The 26,214-nt window shown below is 41.0% G+C and overlaps 1 protein-coding gene across 2 annotated transcripts in view; it reads left to right on the top strand.

Annotated features, from left to right (window-relative positions):
- Nucleotides 1–25,863, top strand: part of rnf111 (ring finger protein 111) — a 30,960-nt gene extending 5,097 nt beyond the window's left edge. Inside the window, exons 4-16 of one of the 2 annotated variants that reach the window (XM_070828651.1) lie at nt 3,037–3,169; nt 12,292–12,446; nt 13,592–13,786; nt 14,054–14,439; nt 14,978–15,230; nt 17,509–17,872; nt 17,965–18,090; nt 18,230–18,347; nt 19,189–19,269; nt 19,824–19,919; nt 20,201–20,287; nt 20,751–20,854; nt 24,342–25,863. In XM_070828651.1, the coding sequence (XP_070684752.1) occupies nt 3,037–3,169; nt 12,292–12,446; nt 13,592–13,786; nt 14,054–14,439; nt 14,978–15,230; nt 17,509–17,872; nt 17,965–18,090; nt 18,230–18,347; nt 19,189–19,269; nt 19,824–19,919; nt 20,201–20,287; nt 20,751–20,854; nt 24,342–24,459 (2,216 nt within the window). In that variant the 3' untranslated portion in view covers nt 24,460–25,863. The remainder of the gene's footprint in view (nt 1–3,036; nt 3,170–12,291; nt 12,447–13,591; nt 13,787–14,053; nt 14,440–14,977; nt 15,231–17,508; nt 17,873–17,964; nt 18,091–18,229; nt 18,348–19,188; nt 19,270–19,823; nt 19,920–20,200; nt 20,288–20,750; nt 20,855–24,341) is intronic. The other variant, XM_070828659.1, reaches the window with a different exon arrangement.
- The last annotated feature ends 351 nt before the right edge of the window (nt 25,864–26,214 follow it).

The raw sequence follows: 26,214 nt of genomic DNA, 5'->3' as shown, positions 1-26,214 counted from the left end.
CACAAAAGAGTTTGTTAGTGGTACATTATTATTACAATTTAAATTACCATAACTGACATGTTTAGTCACAATTTATCTAACTTTTAAACCACAGACTTCCAGTTTCCTTCACTGCACAATCAGAAATTAATTGGCCATAGCGGAGGTGTGATGATTATAAACGATCTCACTTACTGTGTGTTTACTGGAGCAGGATCGAGTTAACAGGTTTTCATTCCACAGCAGGTGATTTAATTCTGGCTCCCAACCAGAGAAGGGCAAGTAAACAGAGGACTCACCTTGTGTTTTGTTTAACGTAGTGAAAAACATGCTCACGAGCAGCTCTTGCCTTACATTTCACACAGCAACCTATTGCTGCTGCAGTGTTTCCCATATCTACCAAAAGAAAACAACCAGGTGAAAAATGTAACCAACTGCAATATAGCTTTTGACATTAATGTTGCAACATACATAAGAATATTGTCTGTATGTATTTGTAAAGGCTTGGACATAAAGGATGGAATAGATTTAAGGAATAGCTACTCCCCTCTGCTTTTCAGGGACCCTCACCTGGCAGGCTGAATAGAAACTACAGCCCTCTGTATGTGTTGGAACAACAGGTTTATGCAGGTCCTATACCTAAACCAAAGCTTTCTGCTCTCATTCTTAGTGAAGTAGCACAGGCCAGTGTGCCAATGAAGGTCACCTTTTATTTTCTGTTCTAAAATGTTCAAGCATATACAACAGGAGTCAGTATATCCTTTTTAAAAAGCCCCACCACTACCTCGGTTGATTGTTTTCCTCGTGTAGCCATTTAGGCTCAGCAATATTTCTGCTGCTCTGGCCCTGGGGGAGAATGGAAAGTTAGTTGTTGTGCCTCTATGGTGGGAGGCAGAGGGGAGAAAAGTCAGACTGTTGAGTTGCAGCCTTTGCATAGAAACGGCAGGTCTCGGAGGGAAAACAAGACATTTGTTTACAGCAGGGTAAAGCAGGGAGGCAAGGGATGAAACCTGCCGTCTAAATGCCCAGAGTTAGAGCAGGTGTGTGATCTAGTCAGGGAACGGGTTAATCCTACCTCTGATCTATTAAATGTGAATTAACAGTATCTTAGCCAAATTCACTTTGAATGCAGGTCACACCCCGATTGTTGTTTTAGATCAAATACAATTCCACAAATTCCCTTATGCACACATCTTACAATTGGTCACAACAAATTGTTGGCATCTACAGGAGTTACAAAGACAAAGCATGTATGTCGGTAATAGTAATAGTACGTATTTTTACCAAAGACTTTGCACACTGCTTGCAGTTCTCTACAAATTGTAAAGAAGGTGTTGTTGTTTGTGTAAGCACTTGAAAGCTCTACCAGAGTACCAGGCAGCTAGACTCACAGAGGGTGCTAAGCAGCAGTTCTCAGGAGACAATTGAAATAGAAATCACACTGGGGAATTGTGGACCTCACCAGCATGGCAAGTCACTTAGTGATATGTCTGCACTGCTGCAACATAAAATTGTGTTACCTCGTTAGTCATTCAGACCAGCAGCAGCTACCTTAGATTATTTATGTTATTATATTTTGGTTGTTTTAAGCTTGTTCTCATAGGGTCCAGTGCATTGGGTTTTCATCCATCGATTGAATTCAGTAAAAGGCTTTCCACACAACATCGAAATATGCTGCCGTTTACATGAGTCGAAATATATGCACATAGTTTGAAAAAGATTTAGATGACATCTTCTATCTGCCTTTAAAGGTTGGGTTTAGATTTACGTTGAAGACTTATGTGGGAGATTTATAACTTTGACTCATACAGCAGATGCATGAGTCAGCAACTCTCACTTACACTGAGAAATTGTGACAATAATTAGAAACAGGCATGAGACCATAAGCTCAAATAAACCTATATTGGCTGTGACTATGCGCTGCACATTATCTCCATCACTGGCGGGGACTAAAATGATAGATTTATGCCTGGGTTTAAACCCTGAGACAACCCTGTAGATTAAGCTGCGTGTTATAAAAACACCAACACAGAATCTATTTGGGGAGACTGTGGCCCCATTGCCCTCCCATGATCCCCTGCAGCAGCTCCACTAAAAAGGCTGAGGAGAGAGAATTATGTATTTGTCTCAGATTAGTTTTCCATGAGTTAAACTTCTTTTAACGGTGCCTATGTTGAACTATGCTCCTTGTATGTCATGTGGGTGGCATTTACACACATGTATGACCCCTAGAGTAGTAGTAGGGGTAGTAGAAGACGTGACGGGTATCTCCAGTGAGTGCATGTGGTGAATTTATTTTTAAAATATAAAACAACAAATCTTATCTTTGAAATATATCAGGATTGTTTGAGTATGGTGAGATAGTACAAGTATAGATATAGTTATAATTATGGCACATTCCTGTGTAAATCATAAATGTCATTCACAAACTATACGGAAAAGCTGTAGGTGATATGAATATGCATTGCAATGCTTGAATCTGTGAATGCTGCTGCACTTGGGGTCTACATTTGTGTCACGATATAGGTTTCATATCATCTGAAGGGGCTATCATGGTATTTAGTTCAGGCAGAGATGGAGTGAGATCTGTTGCAATCACAGGGCAGATTTGGGAACGGTAAAGGAAAAAAAGCCAATCCCAGTGCGAACAGTGTTGAGCACTGATGACCTACATTTTTTCTGTTAAACCGTTAGCCTGCTAGTACTGCTGTTAGCATGATGAAACAGGAGAAACACTATCTGGCCACTTAAACAACTTGCACGGTTTTTAGGCTAAGCCACTGAAAAAGAAAGGGAGCGCAGGGTTATTGAAAAGGGAAGCAGGAAAAGTGAGAAGTACATGGCTATGCTGTGTGACATATATGGCATGCACAAACTTTAATATGTGTTTATTTGTTGTTTGTTCATATTTAAAAACCACAAAAAGGCATATTGGTGTATTTGCACTCCTTACGTTTTCATTTTCAAGTATGTATTATCTGTTAATTGTATTGCGTTTGTGTGCTGTTTTTGTGTGGTGTATGTCTGTTCAATACTGAATTCACTTGCTGTGTGCAGGTGCTCTGGATGAGGATGTGGTGGTGATTGAGGCAACTCCGGCTCCAGCTCCTACTGTCCCTGCAAGCGAGGAGATCAATGTTACTTCAACAGACAGTGAGGTGGAGATTGTCACAGTCGGAGATGGTTTCAGGTAGGAGCCTCACCTTTTTCAGCAAGAATATAAATAATGTACTTATATGAATTTTACAATAAATGTGTCTACATTTTCTGCATGATGTAAGGGAAGGTAATGATGGACTGAGACTCAAATATAGTGTGTAGAAAAACTTTTTTCTCCTGTTTTGTGTTCTTTTTATAAGGAATAACAAAACATTCAAGCATCAGTTCACCACTAAAATAATCAAATTAATCAGAGAAATGATAATCAGGCAGTGTTACTGACTAGTTGTGATAATCACTCAGCATTTTGAACACCTATCAGACTTACTGTAGTGCTCTATGTGCTCACCACTCTTATGAGGATTGTAGGTCTTAGCACCCCCACCCCAGTTATTATTGGGGATTGGTTGGGACAATCATTTCCACCAGCTCGATTTGATCATCCCTCCCTCAGCTGCCAGCTGCCACCTGCCACACCGAGCAAGGGTTATGAATTTCAGTATGAATTTCAGTCAAAAATAGCCATTGTATTTTCGTAGTATTTTTTGTGCCAGCCATTAAAGTTTCCATGCCTCTGGGTAATGTCCTTAGGGCTTTGTATACACACTTTCATAGGCCTCTTCAGCTGTGTTGTATTTGCATAATAACAGTAGACATAATTGTTTTCTTATTCATGGAGAGAGTCTACAGATTGAAAAGTTTCGGACCTAATGATGCAACCTGAGGTACATCACAAGTATTACTTACAAATGAGGACCTATACTCAAAAAAACAAACAAAAAAGACTTTATTGAAAAGATGGTCTGTATGGATTTTATTCCTGCTGGAATCCAGTGTAGTTTTGGGTTCGAGTATGGCTTAAATTGAACAGCTGACTGACGAGGGAAACCTGGGAGACCTGGAAATCAATCTCGAGCCAGATCAAAAAGTATCAGAAATGTTATGTCGGAATTGTTCAGAGCAATTTTCTCTTGAGTAATCAGGTCTGTTGGAGCCTGGGGCCGAGGACAAGCTTCTTCTCAGTGTCTTTTGCATGGCTGGTCATGAGTTGTTGTTCCCCTTTCATTAGAGCATGAAGAACCCCCTTTCCCCATACTGCTAAGCTATACTGGTTATGCTATTTATGGCGGATTCTTGATTTTTTTTTTTTTGTTTTTTTAAAACAGTATGTTGAAATGTTTTACTACAAATGTCTGCTTTTAATGGGGTGCTCTATGTGAACACCGATGTTAGTCCATAGCATGCCTTCTCTTTATTAAGACTGTGAGAATCACTTATCCTATAATTGAGCACCAGTGTATGGGTCCAGTATGTTTTTGAGCCTGTCACACTTGTGATTTTGCTCATGTGTAAGGAACGAATGGAAGCAGAGTGTGTAGGAGTATTTCTGAAAGGTGATGAGTTTGGACCAGTGTAAAATGGTGCATTTGGATGGACAATGCAGAAGTGGTTGATGATGCAGTTGAGGCCAAAAAGTTAATGTGCACACAAATTTATTTTGATCACTATGAAACTTGTCTTAAGTGTAATATTATTTCTACTTTAGTTAATTCTAGATTTTAATAGAAATAGTTCTCTATGAAGAAAGCAACTGCCTTTTAAGTCTACAATGTGTGAAATAACACTTTGTAAAGTAATACATACTTTACTTTTTTCACTTAAAGTGCTTACATGATAATTAAGTTTGAGATGATGAAAAATTGAATTGAGGCACCTAGCTTATTTGAATATTAGAGTGAGTTGCTTTTAACGCCTTACCCTTTTCACCATCAGTTGGTAGCTTACTATTAAAGATAGGCGCTAGATGGATGTATAAATAACTTGATTAAGACCTTAACCATAGTATGTGTTAAACCCCTGTTCCACTGCGTGGTACTGACTTGACTCACTTAAACTGGTTTTCCATCAGCAAACGATGAGGACAGTGCATAAAGTGTTTTTGTGGGGAGTGTGTGGTTGAGCGAATGAAACGGCGTGAGCGGCAGCAACTGATGGTGAATGCAACCGGAACAGAGGGTAAATGTACAGTATAGATCACTATGACAACAAGCTAAGAATCTTGTCTGATTTGAGGGGGTACTATCTACAGTGGAAAACAAAAATCCAGAAAAGTACCGGGTATCAAAAAGCGAGTACAGTTGATTCGAGATGAAGAGCACCGTTAAGTAGAAACACAGCATTGTTGAATGCATGTAAGAGTAGCATTTTTGACAAGTAGAAAAAGGAGTAAATGCAGTTTGTTGATGGCAAGTGTTTCTGAGGATGAACAGGCACAGGGTGGGTGGGATGCAGTGTAGTGCTCCATTGGATTTGCTTTGCTCATGGATTCCATAGCTTATAAAGCTGCTGAATGCCTGGTTGTATATTGCAGCTATGCCACATCACTGTGAAGAGATCGGCTCAGTGCCTCTGTTATTTAATTCTCTCTAGAAACGGCACACTGTGAATAAAGGTTCATAATTTGTCCGTGTCGTTGGTGGATAGCTTGAGTGGTAGGGGAACAAAACATTTTTCACTTCACCAAATAATACATTTAAAGCTACATCTTTTTTGTGAATTCCCATGCACATCGATCATTTCTTAACACATTATGTAGATGATTAGAATAATGGTGCAGATGACAGCACACTGAGCAAGAAATCATGATAACCTCATTGTTTAAGAATGCATAATGTTAACTGGTTTGTTAACTGCTTTGTGAAATATGCACATGCTTTGGCCTTTTTGTATGTGGTAGGCTCTGGCTCTGGCTCTGGCTCTGGCTCTGGCTCTGAGTCAGATTAGGCCATCTCGGCTGAATATGTTGGATCAGGGCAAAGCATTTTAGGATCAGGGACAGGGGAGATGGGTGGAGCCTCTGCTGGTGATGTCGGGTCTGGACCAGGCCTTTCAGGGCCACTTGGGGACACATGTAGCAGGCAATGCAACATTTTTTTGACAAAAAAATAATCTGCATTTTTTTTTTTTCATTTTGAATTATGTTTTAATGTTGTGATGTTGCTCACACTTTGTCTCGTTTGCACTTATGTGATGTGGGTGGAGTGCATCTTTTATCTTAAATTTAAGATTTTAACTTTCTCATTTAAAGACTGTTTGTCATGTTTGTCTAGAGGCAAATGTCTCCAAGCTCAGCTGATGTTTGTTATACTTTTTCTAAATCAGACCTGCTAAACATCACCAGTACTATCAACTTCAGTCACAGAAAATGTTTGCACCCTGGAGCCCTTTGTATAGATTTTCCAAGGCATAGAGTAGTATTTTTAACGTGTATTCACACCTTCCAGCCATTGCTTTAATTAATTCTTGTAATGTATGAAAAATAGCTTGTAGAGTTTTAAAGAAGAGGAATAATGAGTAGACAATCTAAGAATTGGAACACAGTGCTCTGTTTCTCAGAGAACTGCTAAATATTTACAGTGTGAAAGCAACACATTTACAGAAGATAGCCCCTACTGTCATTCTCTGCAGCCCACTCCATTTTCCTCACCCCACTGAGGATCTTATTCCCCCATTCTCATAATAAGGCTTCTTGTCTCAATACTCCCGTAATTCCTCATGTAGGCAATTATGCAGTTCAATTCACGAACCTCCCTTTCCATCCATTTCCAAAACAGTACTTTTTATTCTTCCCTACTTTATATTAATCTTTCAGTTATGTCTGAAAACAGTTCTCAGAAGTGATTGCACCAAGCTTGGAATGCTTCAGCTTGTCTAATCTGCCCATTTTCCTGACTTTCAAAGATGTCTTGGCTCGCCAGAGAATGTGGGGATGAGCTTCCCTGAATGGGGGATGGGCGGAAGGGGAACAGGAGGGCGGGGGAATCAAAGGCCAACAGAATGAGCAAAGAAAGCTTTGTGTACGCCGCTAGTGGTCCGATTTCTGAGAGTGTGTTTGTATGACAGGTGTTTTATTTTGGCTAACCTATTTACATCAATGAGGGTAGACTAAATAACAGAAACCTGTCTGTTTAATGCAATACAGACCACCAACAACACAAGCGAAATCCTCCTAAATGAAATGAATAAAGCTGACTCAACACCTCTCCTGTCCTGTGGTGTTTTGTGCAGTGTCTTGTAGTATTTTCCATCACGTGTGTGGACAGAGGAGTGTCTGTCTGTAACTTGTTGAGGACAGGATTGTGGCAGTCTCTCATTGGTACAGCTTGTACAAAATGTGGAAGTTCAGAAACTGTTTTCAACCAACGGCATTTTAGGGACATGGTGTAAATGTTATTGAAATCGGGTCAGAGCAACAGTTTTTAACTCTAACCTGTTCTTCTCACATTGCTGAGTGACATGCTGTCAGTATGGATGTCTTTGCACTTCTGGCTGCTATTATTTGCCTGTGTTGCTCCACAGTTTGCTCACTTGTGAAGCAGTGCATTAGTAGAACATTCCAGTGTTTTAACAGTGCACTGTGGGGCGTGTTTGGTAGCGGGTTTATCCAGAGCCCAGTGAGTAACAATAAACAAGGATTATGTAGCTGGTATGGATCAATTAAAAAAGGCCTTGACCAGGACCTGCCCTGCAGTTTGATCATTTCTTTTTCACACATAGTTATGGCGTTACCTTCAGGGCATGTCGATCAAGTATATTTACGTAACATTACAACAGTAACGCACACAAATACTAGCAAGGATCACAGAACAGAACAGGCTTATAACAACTAAGCTAACACTACCTGAGCTAGCACTACAGCCTGAAGTTCCTCAGAAAGCAACATGAAAAAAACAGCATCCAACCTGCTAATGGTAACCTTGTGATTTAGTTGGCCTCAAATTAGGGTTATCATTCAGTTTCTCGTGACTGTCCCTCAATATTACAACATTATATCAGTCCAACATTGCCCGAGCCTGTGGGATTACAGTAGATGCTAGCTGAATTATCCCCTCAACATGCAACTGCATGTTTTCATCCTTGACTATTTAGTGTTTCAGAATAAAGTCTTCACTTCCTCAGATGATAGGAGGACATGAAGACTGTTGCGTGGGTTCTTACAGCACACTACAAAATATTTTTGCATGCTTTCCGGCATCAGCGAGCAAAACGCAATGGTGGACAACAAGAAAGACTCACCTCTGGTTTGAGGGCGTGCCAAACTAGCTGCTAGGCGGGCTTTGTTACATAGTGACATCACTAAGTTAAGGAAGAAAACGCTGGACAACAAAGGAGACATTTTACAGGCATAGTAATTCTCTTTGGTGTGGACTTTGGGTTTTGTAACTTTTCAGACCTTTTACATGCACAAAAAAGCCTGTACAACACACACTATTGCTTTACATAAGGCTCAGCCATCTATGGGCTATTCATATACACTCACTGGCCACTTCATTAGGTACACCTTGCTAGTACCGGGTTGGACCCCCTTTTGCCTTCAGAACTGCCTTAACTGCCGTGGCATAGATTCAACAAGGTGCTAGAAACATTCCTCAGATATTTTGGTCCATATTGACATGATGGCATCACTCAGTTGCTGCAGATTTGTTGGCTGCACATCCATGATGCGAATCTCCTGTTCCACCACTTCCCAAAGGTGCTCTATTGGATTGAGATCTGGTGACTGTGGAGGCCATTTAAGTACAGTGAACTCATTGTCATGTTCAAGAAATCAGTATGAGATGATGTGAGCTTTATGACATGTCACGTTATCCTGCTGGAAGTAGCCATCAGAAGATGGGTACACTGTGGTCATAAAGGGATGGACATGGTCAGCAACAATACTCAGATAGGCTGTGGCATTTAAACGATGCTCAATTGGTACTAAGGGGCCCAAAGTGTGCCAAGAAAATATCCCCCACACCATTACACCACCACCTCCAGCCTGGACTGTTGATACAAGGCAGGATGAATCCATGCTTTCATGTTGTTTACGCCAAATTCTGACCCAACCATCCGAATGTCGCAGCAGAAATCAAGACTCATCAGACCAGGCAACGTTTTTCCAATCTTCTATTGTCTAATTTTGGTGAGCCCGTGCGAATTGTAGCCTCGGTTTCCTGTTCTTAGCTGACAGGAGTGGCACCTGGTGTGGTCTTCTGCTGCTGTAGCCCATCTGCTTCAAGGTTCGACATGTTGTGCGTTCAGAGATGCTCTTCTGCATACCTTGGTTGTAACGAGTGGTTATTTGAGTTATCGTTGCCTTGCTATCAGCTCGAACCAGCCTGGCCATTCTCCTCTGACCTCTGGCATCAACAAGGCATTTTCGCCAAGAGAACTGCCGCTCACTGGATATTTTCTCTTTTTTGGACCATCCTCTGTAAACCCTAGAGATGGTTGTGTGGGAAAATCCCAGTAGATCAGCAGTTTCTGAAATACTCAGACCAGCCTGTCTGGCACCAACAACCATGCCACGTTCAAAGTCACTTAAATCACCTTTCTTACCCATTCTGATCCTCGGTTTGAACTTCAGCTCGTCTTGACCAAGTCTACATGCCTAAATGCATTGAGTTGCTGCAATGTGATTGGCTGATTAGATATTTGCATTAACGAGCAGTTGAACAGGTGTACGTAATGAAGTGGCCGGTGAGTGTATATTGCTAAGTAAAAGTAAATTTGCTACGCAGTTTCAAAATTGTTGATGAAAGAAAGCTGGATGGTGTAATATAGTTATTTTTTACTCTGTAATTATAATGATATATTTTCTTTGTATAAGTGAAAGGGGTAAGCATCAGATCAGTACTCATTACAGCAGCCATTACACTAGAAAGTGGCGTCATCCAATCCTTAAAATGTGAAGACAAACTTGTCAGTGCAAAGCTTGATGCCTCGAATTGTTTACCACTCCAACACAGTGCTATTCCTGCCATGTATGACTTCATTCCCTTCAACTCCCAAACCAGCACTTTGCTGTATATTACCGCAGTGCTCAGCCCTCAGTCCTCGGCCCTGCTCTCATCCCTGGGGCATGTGGCTCACATCACGTTGGCTTGGCACAACCTCAGCTTTGCCAAGACCCATTCCCATAGTGTTCATGTTTACAATGTACTGTTTTCCTCTTGGCCACCCTTTTATTATCAGGGGGTCATGGTGGTAAACAGATATTTACAAAATAATCCCAGATCTACTTAATTAGGAACCCCTCCCAAGTGGCTAGTCTTGCTCCCTGGGATCAAACCAGAGCTGAGGAGCCTGGCCAATTAGACCCCAACACAACCACACTGCGCCCCCCTCTGCTTGCCGCCCTCTTTGCTGTGTGTTTTGTAGGTAGTGACAAGTATGTGTATGTGCATACATATGGGTAGAAGTGTGCTTTAGTTGAAAGTTAATAAGCTTCCTCTTCTATTCCACTTGCATTGTGCAGCATGTCTCACAGGAAACTGAATTGGATGCAGACCGAATGAGCTAATGGGAATCCCCCTTATCACAAGCAACAAAAGAGGAGGCATTTCCTGCATTAAATCACATCTGAGGAATGTGATCAAAGCTAAATTCTGTTAGCATTTAGCATTTTGCAGAGTAGATCAATAACTCAACCAGCCCATAACAATACATACTATTATTTATGCCCTTTTTTTATATGGTATAATCTTGAAGTCGCTGAACTCCGAACTGTACTCACACTTGACCATCCACAACCAAGACGCCAAACAAGGTGGTTCGATGATTCCAGTTGCCCAGAATTTGTTGAAATACAAAAACCACAAAAATTCTTAGTTTTACTCATTATTTAAACATTGTGTTTTATTTGTCTAAATAATTTTTCTATTATTTCTTTTATTGGAAATTGCAAAGTGTGTAACTGGCATCCATCTATTCCTTCTACTCACTTTTTCCTGTTTCCTGTGTTATATTGTCTATATTGTGGTATGGTCAAAGTAATATCTCAGTTGCTCAACAGTCTGTCACAAGGCAGAGAGGCACATCACGTTACATATACACTGACACATTGAGCCAGTTTAAAGTTTCCAATTCATCTAGCCTGTCTGTCTTTGGCTTCCAGGAAACCCATGCAAACAGAGGGGGAAATATCATTCCAGTAAGGATTTATTGAATCACCTGATAGTTTATGTTTCAAGGAGCTTGTCTATGATTCAGTTTGACACAGGAAAAGCTCCATATTTACGATGAAGTTGCTGTTAACAGGGCAGAGCTTTTGGCACACAGCATACAGCCTCTTCCCTCTGCTCCTGTGTATTTTCCTAAGCACTCTCAGGGAACAACAGTGAAATCCCTTAGCCACAAAGCTCCATGGTATCCAGCTTTACGGCACTACCACACAGTATCTAGCCTCTTGTCCCTTGGGCTCATCCCTCCTCCCTCTGATCACTTGGCTTTTATGGCACGGTGGGGGGAAATGCGGCTATTCCCTGGCCTCCTACTCAAGTCTCAGACAGCAAGGAGTAGAGAAATGGGAGCCTTTGAGAGAGAAAATTAAAAAGACAAAAAGAGGAAGGGCCAGAGACATGGCAAGAAGGGTGTAGAGCATTCAAGTGAGATATTGGAATAAGGAATGTAGGTGGAAATGGTGAGAATTCGATGGAAGTGGTGTTGTAGTCGTGGGTGCCGAGCTCCATGACGGCAGCCCTGAGAGAACAAGCTATCTGTATTTTTAGATTCTTTTTAGACATAGCTGGAATTAGGCATGTGCCAGTCTAAAGTCTATTTGCAGCTATATGAGGTCTTTCTGAGATGTCCAAGTGTATTTAAATAGGATTGTGTGTATGTTTGCTTGTACTACATGCATAGCCCCACCTTCCTTTCCAACAACCCACAAAGTCAGACTGATTTGATGCTCTATGAACAGTAAAATGAGTCAAAACCACAGATCAGACACTATTTTGTCAATTGATCAACTGTGATATGAAAAAACGTAAACCACCTTCATATTCTTGTACGTACATAATTAAGAAATGTATGCCGAGCTTTCCGTTTCAGTTTTGGGTGAATGTGTTATGTTTGGCTAAACCCCCTAAATAGTTTTCAGAGAGCACGTACTTCTGAGTCTTAGCTGGCAGTCCCTTTTGACCTTCGATTATGTCCAAATGCTTTTGTCAGGATTGTCCACTGTTGCTCTAGCCTTTTGTCAAAGCAGCCACTGTCCTGGAAATGAGCTTGAAAGGCTGGGTCTGACAAAGCAAATGCACTGAGCTGTGAGAATACTCTTGGTGAGACAGGCGGTCCTTTACTGCAAATTTTATGTCTGTGTGTCTACAGGTCACGCTCCATGGGGGGCATTGGCAGGATTTGGGGCAGTAGTTGCTCCCAGAATCGTCTCCAGGAGCCACGCGGACGTCACAGACTCTCCACCGTCATACAACCACTGCGTCAGAGTGCTGGGGAGGTGGTGGACCTCACTGTCGATGAAGACGGTAAGAATAAACATAGTGAAAAATCCTGTCCAAGTACTTTTTAACTGTGTCTGTTTAAAGGATAACTACACATAGTTTTAACACAGGCATCTGTGAGGAGGAAGAGGAAGCTTCTTAAGTGATCTGTGATATAGCTTTATACAGTCAAATTCATGACCGTAGCACCAAGGTGAGGAAATAATGTCAAAAAGATGCTTCACAAAGGTTGACATGGAGCTATCTTTTTGGTCACTCCAATCTGGATTTTTAGTGGATGCTTTTTTTTAGAGCATCACATCATGCTACACACCAAAACATTTTCTTAATTTAGACATGGATGCAATTTATAGAGGATGCAAGGACTAATGAGGCCAAATTCTAACTGTTTACTGCAAGAATAATGTGTTGTATTCAGGTATTATTTGCCAGACTCAGAGCAGTTATTAAATATAGTTTTACAGGTGTGCTAACAAAAAGAATATTTTAGATCCTGATACTAAGTACTTGCATAGTTTAAAAATTAAATGGGTTGTTACAGTGCTATAAATATTAACTGTAATGCACACCAATTAATGATAGAGATGAGTTTGTTGTTCTACATTAACCATGAACATTAACCTACATTATGCTAAAGTAGCATTGCTATTTATTAGCATTTCTTTTAACGGTACACAAGTACTTTATTTTATTTAAAAATCTTTGTAACCTCAGGCATTTGTGTGATTTAAGTCCAATGACAGTCCCTTTATCAGCCCACGCTCATGACAGATAGTAAAATGGTAGGGCACCGAATATTAGAGTATTTGCATTTCTTAGGAGAAAGAGGGAAAATTAATTTGTGAATATGAAAAGCAGAGTGCACACACTGGAATGCTAATGAGGTCTGCTCTTCTCCTTGGCTGCTAAGCCTCCGCAGACAAGTACACACATGCTATAGTCCATGCTACTTGTGTCGAGGTGGATTTCAGATGGCCACATGGATTGTGAGAAACATCTCATAAGGTTTTGCTAATTATTAATGTTGTTTTATTTGAAAACTACTCTAGCATAAAAGCAATTTCATTAATGGTAGGATCATCTGGAAAACAAAACACACATAGGCAGACAACATCGACAGACCCCCTCCCCCTTTCCTAACTTATCACCTGACTTGTTTTTCTCCCCAGATCTCTCAGTTGTGCCAACAACCTCTGGCAGCATTCACCCGCAAACAGTTAGGTCATCGTCGTCATCATCTTCCCATCATGCCTCTACCTCAGAGCTCAATGATGCCCCAGGCCCTTCCACTAGCTGCTCAGGCTCGATACCTGAAAGTATGCACACACAGAGGCCAAGCGGCTCTACTCGCACAGCCACTGAGGGTAAGACAGGACAGGACATGGCATGTCCGAAACAGCTGCTGAAGGCCATTTCATTTCGAATCTTTTGCTCCGAGGCAGCTTGGTTCCAAGATGACTTCCTTTCAGCTACTGATATTCAAAAATAATAAAGTATTCAAAATGGTCTATATTGTGTAGTTGCATGTCACCACAAGTCACCTTTATTATTCCTGTTCCTTTAAAGTGCTAACCTACTGTCTCATCTTATATTTTTTCTAATCCTATACTTGTGTCTCAACATCTCATCAGATGACAGCAGACCTGGTTTGTCAGGTACAGCAGGAGAAAACGCAGGCACAGCCATGCCCAGACTCCCATCCTGTTGCCAGCAGCACTCCCCGTGTGGAGGGCCCTCCCCCGGTCACCTGTCCCTGAGCCACTCCCATTCAAGCTGCTTGCAGGCGTCGTCCTCTCAGCAGATCAGTGGCTCTCAGCACGGCCACGGCCACAGCCACAGCAACACTCACCACTACATCCACCACGTCCATCACCCAGCACCACAGCCCCCAGGCACCCTGCCCTTTCAAGAGCCGAGCTGCCCTGTGGAGCGACCCAGTGCTCTGCCCGCACCCTGCGCTGTCAGCAGCAGCAACAATAGTAGTAGTAGCAGCAACACAGCCCACTACCATGACCAGGTATGCTGCATTACATATGACTGACAACAAGAAGTACTTTACATACTGAAAGCACAGCACAAACTCAGTCAGTCTTGTCTCACTTCAACTATGAATATTCTATGAATGAGGTGAGAAGATCACCTTTTAAGTACAACTGTTTAAAATGGACTTGCCATAATTTTCATACTTAAATAACTTCCTCCTCTCATCTGCTCTTCGTCCTCAAAGATTCACATTGCATTATCCTACCCTCCTCCCCCTCAGTTAGTGAAGGTCATGGTTCAACGCTTGTCACTTGGCAAGATGAGCTCTCTCTCTTGAAACAGCATTTAGCCAGAGACTTTAGGGAAACAGAATACACAAGGATTCTTTCTATATACCTTTTCACTCTGAAAGAAGAATACAAGTGAAAAGAAGATATATTGGTCATGGTTTATGGCTTGAATTGTGTATGATTTGCACGTGACTGTATTTGAAAATGTTCTCAAAGGAAGAATCATTTTCCAGAGAAGTTTGTCGCTCTTCTTTCTATAACATCTTTGCTGTACTTCCGCAGCAAACTCTGCCAGTGGACCTGAGCAACAGCAGTGTTCGGACCGGTGGAAATAGTGGGGCTAGTTTCCATGGCAGCACCTCGGCCTTTGACCCGTGCTGCCCAGGCTCCACCTCACGGCCTCCTACTTACGTTTCCCAGGCCACCCCTGGGCCCAGCCAGCCAGCTGCGGTGGACTCATTCAGCTCCTCCATGGTGGCTCAGCCCCAGCCACAAACACAACCCCAGCCCTGCAGACATTACATGCACCCCTCCTGTGAGTACATTGCCTTTGTGCAGGAGAGGAAACCAAATATTCACCACGAGTTTAGTTCTAGTTTCCAAATCAAGTTCAGTGGAAACATTTAGTCAAAAACAATGTCAAAGTGTTTTTTTAACTGTGTTGTTTGCTAGTTTTTATGCCTCCACACTGGCAACAGCCATGGCCAGAGGCAATATGTTTTCAAGTTGTCCATCTGTATGTCCATCCGTCGTCTTGGAACACCTTGAGGGAATTGATTCAAATTAAGCACAAACAGCCTCTTGGAGTCATGTTTTTGGCCACAACCCAAGAATTTATGTGCTAATTATGTTGAATTTTAACACTAATAACTATTAGGCTAAAACAATTAAGCGATTACATTTTATACACAGAAGGTCACAGGTGAACTTTACTTCATAATGTTTTGCATAAACACGTTTCTGGCCATTAACAGAAGGGGAAATAGTGACCATATTTCACATTTGATTTGATACCGAATTAATGCCATTAATCTTAGGTGCTCTCCTTGAAACTCATAATTGTATAGATCTTCTGTGCTGCTGGGTTGAAGATGTGTGTGAAGCATCCACATTCTTTGCTGCGACATCCATATTTGTTTACTGTCCTACAACCTCCAAGTGGTGATTCTAGTTTACTCTAGTTTATTAAGAGTGCCGGCGTTACACTGTAGAGAACTAGAGACAAAGCAAACAAACTTGTGCTGTGGCCTATATGTCATGAGCAGACAGCGTGGTTTTAGTGATATTAAAGAGTAAGAACCAAACCACCATTTAGCTAGGTCAAAGTGGCACTAGCATGTTTGTTTAAAGCAGAACTTGGTAACTTTTATACATTTTTGTCATATTTTTCTGAAACTGTCATTGTATCCCAGCAGTACTACATGAGACAGATAATGTGTGAAATCAGCTTCCTTTGGCGTCTCCTAGTGCTCCTAATGCCATTTGCAATAATCTACTGTGCCTGAATAAACACAACCATTTAGAGCAGGAGCAGTCTCTAATGCAGTGTCTTACGCCTGCATCTATGTAGACAGATATCAGGACAGGATTATTGCAAAACTATGGGGTGCCGCCACAAAACTAAAAAATATGAAACATAATTTCTCTCTTTTGGATTTTTTTTTCCTCAAAGGACAACACAGGGCAAGGAGATATAAATGCTGTAGCAGACAAAATGATATGCAATTTAATTTCTTTTTGTAATTTAAGTGGCAGCTACTGCTTTTCAAGGATTCTCTCATTTACAGTACCTTAGTACTTCTGAAAATTGGCAGACAGCTGCACCCCTAAAACTTAGCTCTAATAGTAATTAAACAGAGCCTGATGGTTAATGTGCCAAGCGCTGTGGGAACTGTACCAGGCAGAAGTAGTTAATTGCTCATTCAACTCAGAATAGCTCAGTAAGGAGAGTGAAGCCGTGTGACAAGGCTCTCTGGAGGGGATGTAGTAAGAGAGTTAGTTGCTGCTGGTGCCTACGCTCACCTCCCTCTTGCCTGACTCTCCTCCTCATTTCCCTGCTGCTTTGACAAGTAGCAAGGGAGTTTGCACGAAGAAGAACTAAAACCAAAAAATACATGAATATTTATTCAATGGATGACTCCGATCACTTTGCCGGAAATCTGTCATATAAATACGAGAAGGTTTGTGTCAACAACAACAAAAATAGAAAAACTGCCACAAAGGCATAATCTGTTACATGATGAGCCGAGATGTGTGTCTGCTGGAATAAAACACAAATGTAGAACCCTTACATGCACATTTTGACTGATGCCTGGGGTGAAAAATAAGTTTTTGTTATTTCCTCAAAGGATAAGTCTGGTGACATTTTATATTTACGATAAGTCCCACCAACACCAAAAACAAATTGATCCTATCAGAAAGTATTGCCTGTGTAGCTAAAGCCTGATATAGCTTAATCCTCTGTGTCATTGAGCTCCATTGTTGTCCGAAAGCTGTTATAGAAGAAACATCACACTCAGCCAAAGACAACAAGAAAAAGCTGGGGGTCCAAAAATTATTAAAAATAATTCAGTAAGCCACATTGTTGTACTGGCTGACAGGTTTCTTGATTACAATGAACGTTGGCACAGTAGTTTACTTTTGTTTTAGTTTTTTTTGTTTGCGTCTGAGTGCCACACACAATTTTAGACTTACACATTGTTAGATTTGGTCTTTCCACTGGATTTGTTAAAGTATTTGCAGCCTTACCCTTTAGTGTTTAAAGGTGTTCAACTCCGTTTTTTCTTTTTCTCTTTCTCTTTCCTTAAACCCAGATGGGCCTCTGGCACGCTCGCTGCATCATCAGCCCTCGTCCGCCTGTCCCCATTCCCATGGGAACCCCCAACTTACACCTCAGCCCCCTCCACAAGGCGATTACGTCATCCCCCACACTGTCACCTTTCATCCGCCACTGCCATCTCACCCTTCGGGCCACCCCGTGCCCCCTGCCCCTCCCCCTCCTCTGTCTACCCATCACCTCTCTAGTTCAAGTGCCCCACTGGCCCAGCACCTGCCTACGGACCACCAGACCCTGCCACACCACATACCGGCGCTGGGGGCCTCGGTGCAGAGGCTCCATCAACACGAGATGCTGCAGAGGATGGAGGTCCAGAGGCGCAGGATGATGCAGCATCCCACGTGAGTGCGGCCATGGCTCAGCTGGTTTTTCTCCTCATCCCAAGTGTATTCTTCTTATTAGTGTAAAAACTCCTGTATTCCCTCCCCCACAGACGAGCACATGAGCGTCCACCTCCACACCCCCACAGAATGCACCCCAACTACGGCCATGGACACCACATCCATGTGCCACAAACTATGTCTTCCCACCCTCGCCAGCCTGACCAGAGAACAGCATGGTCAGTATCAGCGGCAATGAGGCCGAGAAGATGGCTGTTTTTAGCCCTAATTTCTACTAATTTCGACTGTGGTTCCTTCGTTTTATGTTGAGATTGACTAGTATTGATGTAATAATGACTGTTACATGTTTGTCAACAGGGAGCTTGGCATCGAGGCTGGAGTGACTGTGGCACCGTACCCTTCAGGGCACCTGCACTCCCACCTGCCCCACTACCACCCTCCACCCAGACTGCACCACTTCCCCATCCCATTCATGGTGAGAGAAATCCTCAGCACACATGCATACATTAACATAAATGAGAAAGAATCACTTATATATGAAGTCTGGCTTAGATTAATGGTGTTGGCCCCTTATTTATAACATTAGTTATTTCAAGGATGGTTTGGTGAACCACATGAATAATGTATTAGCAATTAATAGTAGCTCATCAGGCATTTCAAGTGCACACTCAACAAATCCACAAGCCTTGAGACAGATCCTGTGCAAATATCGTCGACCGTTTCCCGATGTTGGTGCTTTATTTCCCCCTTGGTCACCCTCAGCAACCAAACATTAGCCGTCTCCTACAATCAGAATCGGGGGAGAAGTAGAACCAAAACACACGAAAGTGAATTTTGAGAAAGTCTCGATAGAGTTCATTATTTTAATTTGCATCATCTACGACCTTCATCATTACATATTTACCACGTGAACACATTCAGAGGCCCCTCTAATTTGTTTTTAAAATAAATTATCTCTAATTTTAGAACTGCCACTTACAGCTTAACAGTATTTCTTCATCAATCCGAATGTATCCCTCGCTCTAAAAGAAACTCATTCCAAATACACGTACAAATACAGTAGCTCAAAGTCAAATGACTCAGCCACTAATAGCGTACATTATATTGAACACTCAGCAGAAGCTTAAGACCCCGTCAAAAAAAAAAAAAAAGGTCTGTAAAAAGTGTGAAATTATGAAATGAAAAATGTATAGGAGTCCTTTGATCCAGAAGGATTAAGTCCATTCATTTATAAGAGAGACAGGCGGAGATTATTCTGAGAAAATGTTTTCCCAAAGTTAATGTGTGCACGTTTTTTTTTTTTTCATCCCTCGCAGCACACTGGCATATCTGAAGTGACCTACCCGCACATTCGGTACATCTCATCTAGGATGACTGGCTTTGGAAGAACCTATGAGGTGAGGACTGTTATTTGTAATTTTACATTGACTAGATTTGTTTTTACTAGTCCCAACACATCTCAGGTAAATGTATTACTATTTCATTTATGATCGCCATCATATAGTTGATATTAACTATATAACTGCCTGTCTCGCATCAAAACATGACTGATCACTGTTTTTATATTGGGATAATGAGGACACATTATAACCGTAGCAACAGTGTGCACATTAGAGTCTATTTGTATTCAGCATACAGCGGTGTCATAGGGAAAGGAGAAAGCAGGCTATAATGCTACATTGGAAGTGCATACAAAGAAGGAGGTTTAATGTATCGACCAGAAAATCTTTTCACTTAACTGGTCAGTTTTCAAGAGGCTTCAACCACAACTGAGTTTGCTCGGTTTAATGTCCTGTCAAACTCGAAACAACCGTAAATCAGTTTCCAAGCTTTAGGCAGTAAACGGCTCCAGTGCAGAAACCCTCTGTCCAGGTGTGCCACTGTTTTCATGCCAAAAATGTGCACGTGCCCGTCGGTCTCATAGCAGCTTGTTTGTACCACTTCCACTCAGGACCTGCTGCATTTAGAGGAACGATTGGGGACTGTGAACCGAGGAGCCTCTCAGGGAACCATAGAGAGGTGCACTTACCCACACAAGTACAAAAAGGTGAGGGTTTTGTGTGTGTGTAGCCATGTGTATATATTGTTCATTGGATTTTGTAGCTACTGTTTATAGTCGTGCATGTCTGTTACAGTTTATTCTGGGACAGAGTGCGTAGTGGTCTTTTGTGCTCATTTCAAACGTCTGATGTTTTGCCAACATTTAGAAAAATCCTGTAGTGTGTTTTACCCAGAGATTGCAGCTGTGAAGACATTGTTGGGGAAAAGTTTCCTTAGGTTTCCAAATGTATCTAAATAAGCAATCTAACACCCTGCCACCCAATACAGAAGGTGTTGGAGAGAGACATTGACCAACAGTTAACCCCCGAAGCTTGGGCATCTATTGGAAAAAATATGCACGCAACCCCAGAATCGGTGAGAAATAATGAACAAATCAATTTGGAAACATGTCTCTGCTCACATGTACAGTAGATGTTAGTTGTAGTCTTGGGGGCCAGGGAATTCGGCTCTAGAATAACTTTTGATTTGGATAACTTTGATTTGTTTAGCCTAGCGACAGCAGATAGAAAGTTTTTCTGTTTTCAGGACAAAACGACCATTCTCTCTGTCCCCAAAAGAACTTAATGTTTTTGTTTTTGTTGAAGTGTTTGTTGTAAACATAGTTACCTCTTTATAAGCAATATATATTTATACATATATATTCATATAAATGGAATACATACTTGTAGTGTTACCACAGTGTTTTAGTTGAGCAGTTTTAATGTGTTTAACAGAGTGGATTAATAGGATTGTTAACCATATGTGATGAGTCTGCTGAGGCAGCTTTACTGACTGCTGCATATCAAAAGTCATGTTTCTAATTGTTTCTCGCAAACAGAGAAAGCTGCATGGTAAGCAAGACGAAGATGAGGGGGCAGATGAAGACACAGAGGAAAAATGCACCATCTGTCTGTCAATACTGGAGGAGGGAGAGGACGTCAGGTAAATGGCTCCCCGCCTGGGTGTTTGCTGCTCAGAGTTTTGAGTGTGGTCAGTCTTTTGCAGTGAATATCTGAGTGAACAGAAGCTAAGATGACTTCACAGTGGAACAAAGAAATGACGCATTTCTTGATATTTTAAAGCTAGATTACTTTTTGTTTTGATTTGTTACAGTTTCCAAATAATAATTTAAAAAAAGGAAAAAGGCCCCGTGCAAAAAGCTTGGGAACCTCGTCAGTTAGCACTTTTCAACATCGTCCTCCAGCTATAACAGCTTGCAGACGCTTCTTCTAGCCAGCTAAGACTCTCATTCTGGCTTTTGGATTAATCCCCATTCTTCCTGGCTCAGAAATATAATTCGGCCTCCTTGCATGCACGCCATGTTTGAGATCTCTCCACAGATTTTCAGTAATCTGGGGGCCGCGGTGGCCATTCCAAAACCTTTATCCGTCTTTCCTGGAGGTTGTTCATGGTTGATTTTTAGGTATGCTTTGGATCATTGTCTTGCTGAAATACCCAACCTCTCTTCAACTTCAGTGTCTGGACGGACCTTCGAACATTAGCCTCTTGGATTTCTTGATAGTTATTGGAATCCATTCTTCCTTACACTCGCACAATATTTCCTGTTCCTCCAGCTGCTACACAAGCCCAAAGCATAGTGGGTCCAACTCTATGCTTAGCAGTTGGCAAGGTGTGTAAATCCTTCGCCCTTTTTTTTTTTCTTTTTTCTCCAAACACACTTTCTTTGGTCGTGACCAGAAAGTTCCGTTTTGGTTTCATCAGTCACATTGGAGCTCCAAAAGGCTTCAGGCATCTGAAGGTTTTCGTTTTCAGACTTCAGATGCTTGATTTTTTTTTTTTTTTTTTTTTGAGGCTGTAGTCTTTTTAAAGTATGTTGCATTGTTGCCCTGTGAACAACTAGACCTGTGTCTACTACTTGAATTTTTTTTTTTTGCTCGTTTGAAGTGATGTGTGGGTTCCTTTGAGCTTTTCTCATAAGGTTTTAGGCACCTCTGCCTGGCATTTTTCTTGGTCTTCCAGATCTTGCCTTGACTTCAACTGTCCCAGTTATCTTCCATTTTCTGTTAATGTTTCTGAGAATGGAAATAAGTAGTTTGAAATGTTGACTTGTGAAACATCAACCCAAGGTTGTTGAGACCAGACAGAACAGCTGCCACAGTCAGATACTTTATAAAGCAGGCAGCTACTTAAGAATAAATAATTCAGCCCTGGAATTATGTTCATCGGTCTCATTGAAGCCCAGATGAGTAAATCACTTGGGTCTGGTCCTTATGGCGCCTACACACCGCAAATTGGAAAAGACGCGAAACCACACACGAGTTCTGTAAGGGAGAAAAAAGGATGCCTGCAAGAAGCCACCGATCCAAGCTGCTTGTGTGCTGACTTGAAGCGAAAAACCAAGGAGAAAAAGAAAAGAATATATATTATATACATTGACGTGTTATGATTCCTCGCCCGGTATCTTACCCTCTCACTTGCTTAATGTCGCTGCTGCTTGCCAGTAAAGACACAGTCCAGACTACAAATTGGAGTCACAGAGAGCTCCAGGTATTTAACCTGCTAGGTACTCTCAGGCATGTACCACCCAACAACACATCTCTCTGATCACATCTTTAAACATTCACACTTAACAATGGTCGCTCATTGGAGCAAGCACGAATTTGCGTCTGATCTCGAGTTTTTGTCGGCAATCTTCGAAAAGTGTCGGCCAGTGGAAAATCATGTAGTGTAAACTTTTAGTAAATATTGTTGTCAGAAATAACTAATAATAATCCAAAAGGGTTCCTAAACTTTTGCACAGGGCTTTTTCCTTCTTTTTAAAAAAAAAAAAAAAAAAAAACTATGATGAAACTCTAAAACAAAAAGTAATCTTACTTTAAAATTTGAACAAATGTGTCATTCATAATTTTGTGCCATTAAGAAGTCACGTTAACTTCTATTCACTTAAATATTTATTGTAAAGGGCATTTTGATAAGTGGTGACCACTGTATGCTTTCAGGGGCGTGTCTGTGAGTGTGTGAATACTAGCAGGTGGAGATGTTTCTTATTTGTTTCGTTTTGCCACCATCTCTGGAGGAAAACCCCCAGAGGTGTAGTAATCAGCCATAAACCCCAGAGTCCCCTAAAATTACCTGTCACATGGAACTGCTTTTAGGCATTCACCTTTTTGAAGAGGGTTTTCTGCCCTCTGTTGGTATAAAAGGGAGTGATGAGTGCCACATTTAATTTTTACCACAGTTTTTTTGTTTATAAAAATGCAGGATTTGTTAAATTGCCAACAGTTACTATTTATGACTGTTTCAAATATTTTTGATATAAATTTCTGCAGTATAAGACACCATATGACTTTTTAGATTTGTTGGTATTTATTATCAACTGTCAGCAAATGTAAGTATTGAAGTGGTGTTTTGGCGTTTTCCTTATCGCTAAACCTTTTCAGCCAGTGAGGTGTCTCTTGGCTTGCGTTATCATTTCTGTGTATTAAAAGTGCGAAGAGTGTCGGGAGGTTGTGGCTCCTGGAAGGAAAGCTTGACTGAGGAGCGCCGTCAGCACTGAGGAGGGAGAACGGGAGCAGCACGAATAAACACGCTTATTTAGGGTTTAGATGAAGAGCTCAAATGTTTTGAACCATCTCCTGTGACATTTTTTAAGGATCAGTTGGGGGTGGTTTTCTGTATTTTATTGATTACAAATCCCGGGAGAAGACCAAAACCAACGAAGCGTTAGACTGTCTGTACTTCTCGGATTACCCTGCCCTGAGCCCATTTGTTCCTATATAGATAAAAATCTTAAAAAGAGAGTTCTCCAAACAGCTGGGTGCTGTAGTTAACAACAAATATTGGTCAAAAATAAGCAAATAGTGTATTTGTTGGGAACTATTTTCAGCCATGGATTTGCTTTGCTAGTATTTACAGCAGCAGGATAGCGTATGTGTGAGGGATCAAAATAAACTGCAATGCCCATCTTTGTGATAATGAAGGACCATGCCACCTGGTGTGATGATGATGATGATGATGATGAAACCCCACTGATGTGTTTTAAATCCTTTTTTTGGACAACAATGAGGCTCTATGGTACACAGTGATGTGCTATATCTGACAATATTTGCTATTAGGATCCATTCATCGTTGGTTGTAGTCTTTTCATGAGCTTTGTTGGCAATAAAAAAAAAAAATGGAATATCACCCAACTTTTACCAAATAATAAAGCATCATGTTATATCATGTTGTTATTATTACATGTTATATTACATCATTATGACCAAAAAAAGCAACAGATAAAGAACAGAGCAGAAAAGAGGGCAGCAAGTAGCCAAGAAGAGCGGGACCACAGCGTGTCCTGCTGACCATAAATGTGAGGCCCACTATGTATTTAGGCCAATTTAACAAAAAAAAAAAAAAGAGAGTGAATTTACTAACAGATGTGGCTCTGAAAATAATTCTGTTTTCCTCCCGTTTTCCCCACCAGACGCCTACCATGTATGCACCTCTTCCATCAGCTGTGTGTGGATCAGTGGCTCCTCACCAATAAGAAGTGCCCCATCTGCAGAGTGGACATTGAGGCTCAGTTGTCTGCTGAGAGTTGATGCTGTTTTTCTAACACCCCTTTTGTTGAAAATTTATTTTGTGATCATATTAATTTTCTCTTCAGTACTGCAGTCAACCAAAGATGGCATGAATTACCTGCGCAGCTCTACTACGAGAAAATAAAAAACATCTGACAAAAAAGCATTGAGCCTAGAGTGCCAGCTATCACATATTACTACAACAGCTAGGAATCTCCATTAAGGGTTTAAGATTTTATTGTATTTATAAAGCTTTTATGTAGCTTTTGATTGTTTCCTCAAGTGTCATTTTGTTTTGTTTCTCTGCATGTTTCCTTGCAATGCATTTCTTTGCACATATAACGTGGGCTTAACACGGCCTAACAACTTGCAGGTGAGGATAGCTGCTCTAGTAAAGATGCATTTCTGTAAACCTAATGCCTTGCTTTACTAGAATACAATGTCAGCCTCCAGTTTAAAAAAAAAAAAACATTGCAGGATTCATTTTACCAATCATTGTATTGATTAGTTTATGTTTAGAAGATGTGGATTGTTAGTGAAAGATGTTTTTTAAGTAAATCAAGACATTCCTAACTAGGGAAATATGTTAACAGATCAGCTGCTGTATTAGTGCACACCCAGTATTTCTAGAGTGGAAATAAACTCCAATGTTCACCTCACTCCCAGAATATGCACATGCTTTGCTACGATTACACCTCCCTCCCAGCACCTTCATTTGACTAAACCACCGTTAAAACAAACTGTAATCTGATGTATTTTAGAGAACAAGAAAAAGAATGTCACATCCCTCTCTTGACTGTTCTTTCTAAACCGAGCGATTGTTGGGATCTGCTGTGAATCCTCTCTCCATTTAGTCGCCGCAGACGGGCCTGTGATGGCTCACTCGGTTTCTGTAAGACGAGCTCAGGTCTACATGTGTGTAAGAAATATCACATGAGCCTGCGACCTGGGATCTTTTTGTCAATTTGACACTGGCAGTGGCGATGACTTTAATTTCCTGTGTGTGCGTGCGTGTGTGTTCAGAGGGAAATACACAGCTCAATTTGGGATAAATATTAACTGTTTGTTCTCACACTTCAAACCATTTTATCCACCCTCCCTTTTGTCTCTCTGTAGTTGAGCAGCAGCGTCCATTTTGGCTGCTGCGGAAAGAAAAACACTAATACTGTTGACTAACTCACTCGCATAGACTTGCACAAGAGAGAAAAAGGTAGGAGAAATAGTGAATATGACAGTGCACTGAGGCCATGTATTTCCACTCTGATTAATATTTAAAAAAAGAAAAAAAAATTTGAATGGAGTGTTGAAATGCAGTACTTAAAGCAGGTATCCATGCATTCATTGACTTAAAGGCACCAGGATCATATTCTGTGGGATTTATATTAGTTTTAAAAATAATATTAATAAACTTGGATAACTCTTAAATGAGTCTTTTTGCTTGGTGTCAGATGATCAGATGTTTGAATGAATGTCGGGTTGAAACAGTCTGAAACTATTTTATGGAATGTCATGAATGAATCTGGATCAATTCCAGCACTGAATATTAGAGTTTGAAGATATTGGTCCCATCCTTAAAGCATCTTGGCTTGTTCAAATAAACACTGAAAATGGTCCAATCATATGTTGCTGATGTCAAATGCAATAATAATGAGTTACCCTGGATGGAAAAAAAACTTTGTTCGCACTGAAAAAAGATTTCATGATTTGAAGAATATTTTCTGTTTTGCAATAATGTATTTTTAAGATGACACATTTTTAGTTCCAATTTACATATAT

Source organism: Pempheris klunzingeri, chromosome 1 (assembly GCF_042242105.1).
Source record: "Pempheris klunzingeri isolate RE-2024b chromosome 1, fPemKlu1.hap1, whole genome shotgun sequence".
In the NCBI taxonomy this organism is placed as follows: Eukaryota; Metazoa; Chordata; class Actinopteri; order Acropomatiformes; family Pempheridae; genus Pempheris; species Pempheris klunzingeri.
Note: the sequence above shows the minus strand (reverse complement) of the source record. Positions and strands in the feature narration are given on the sequence as shown.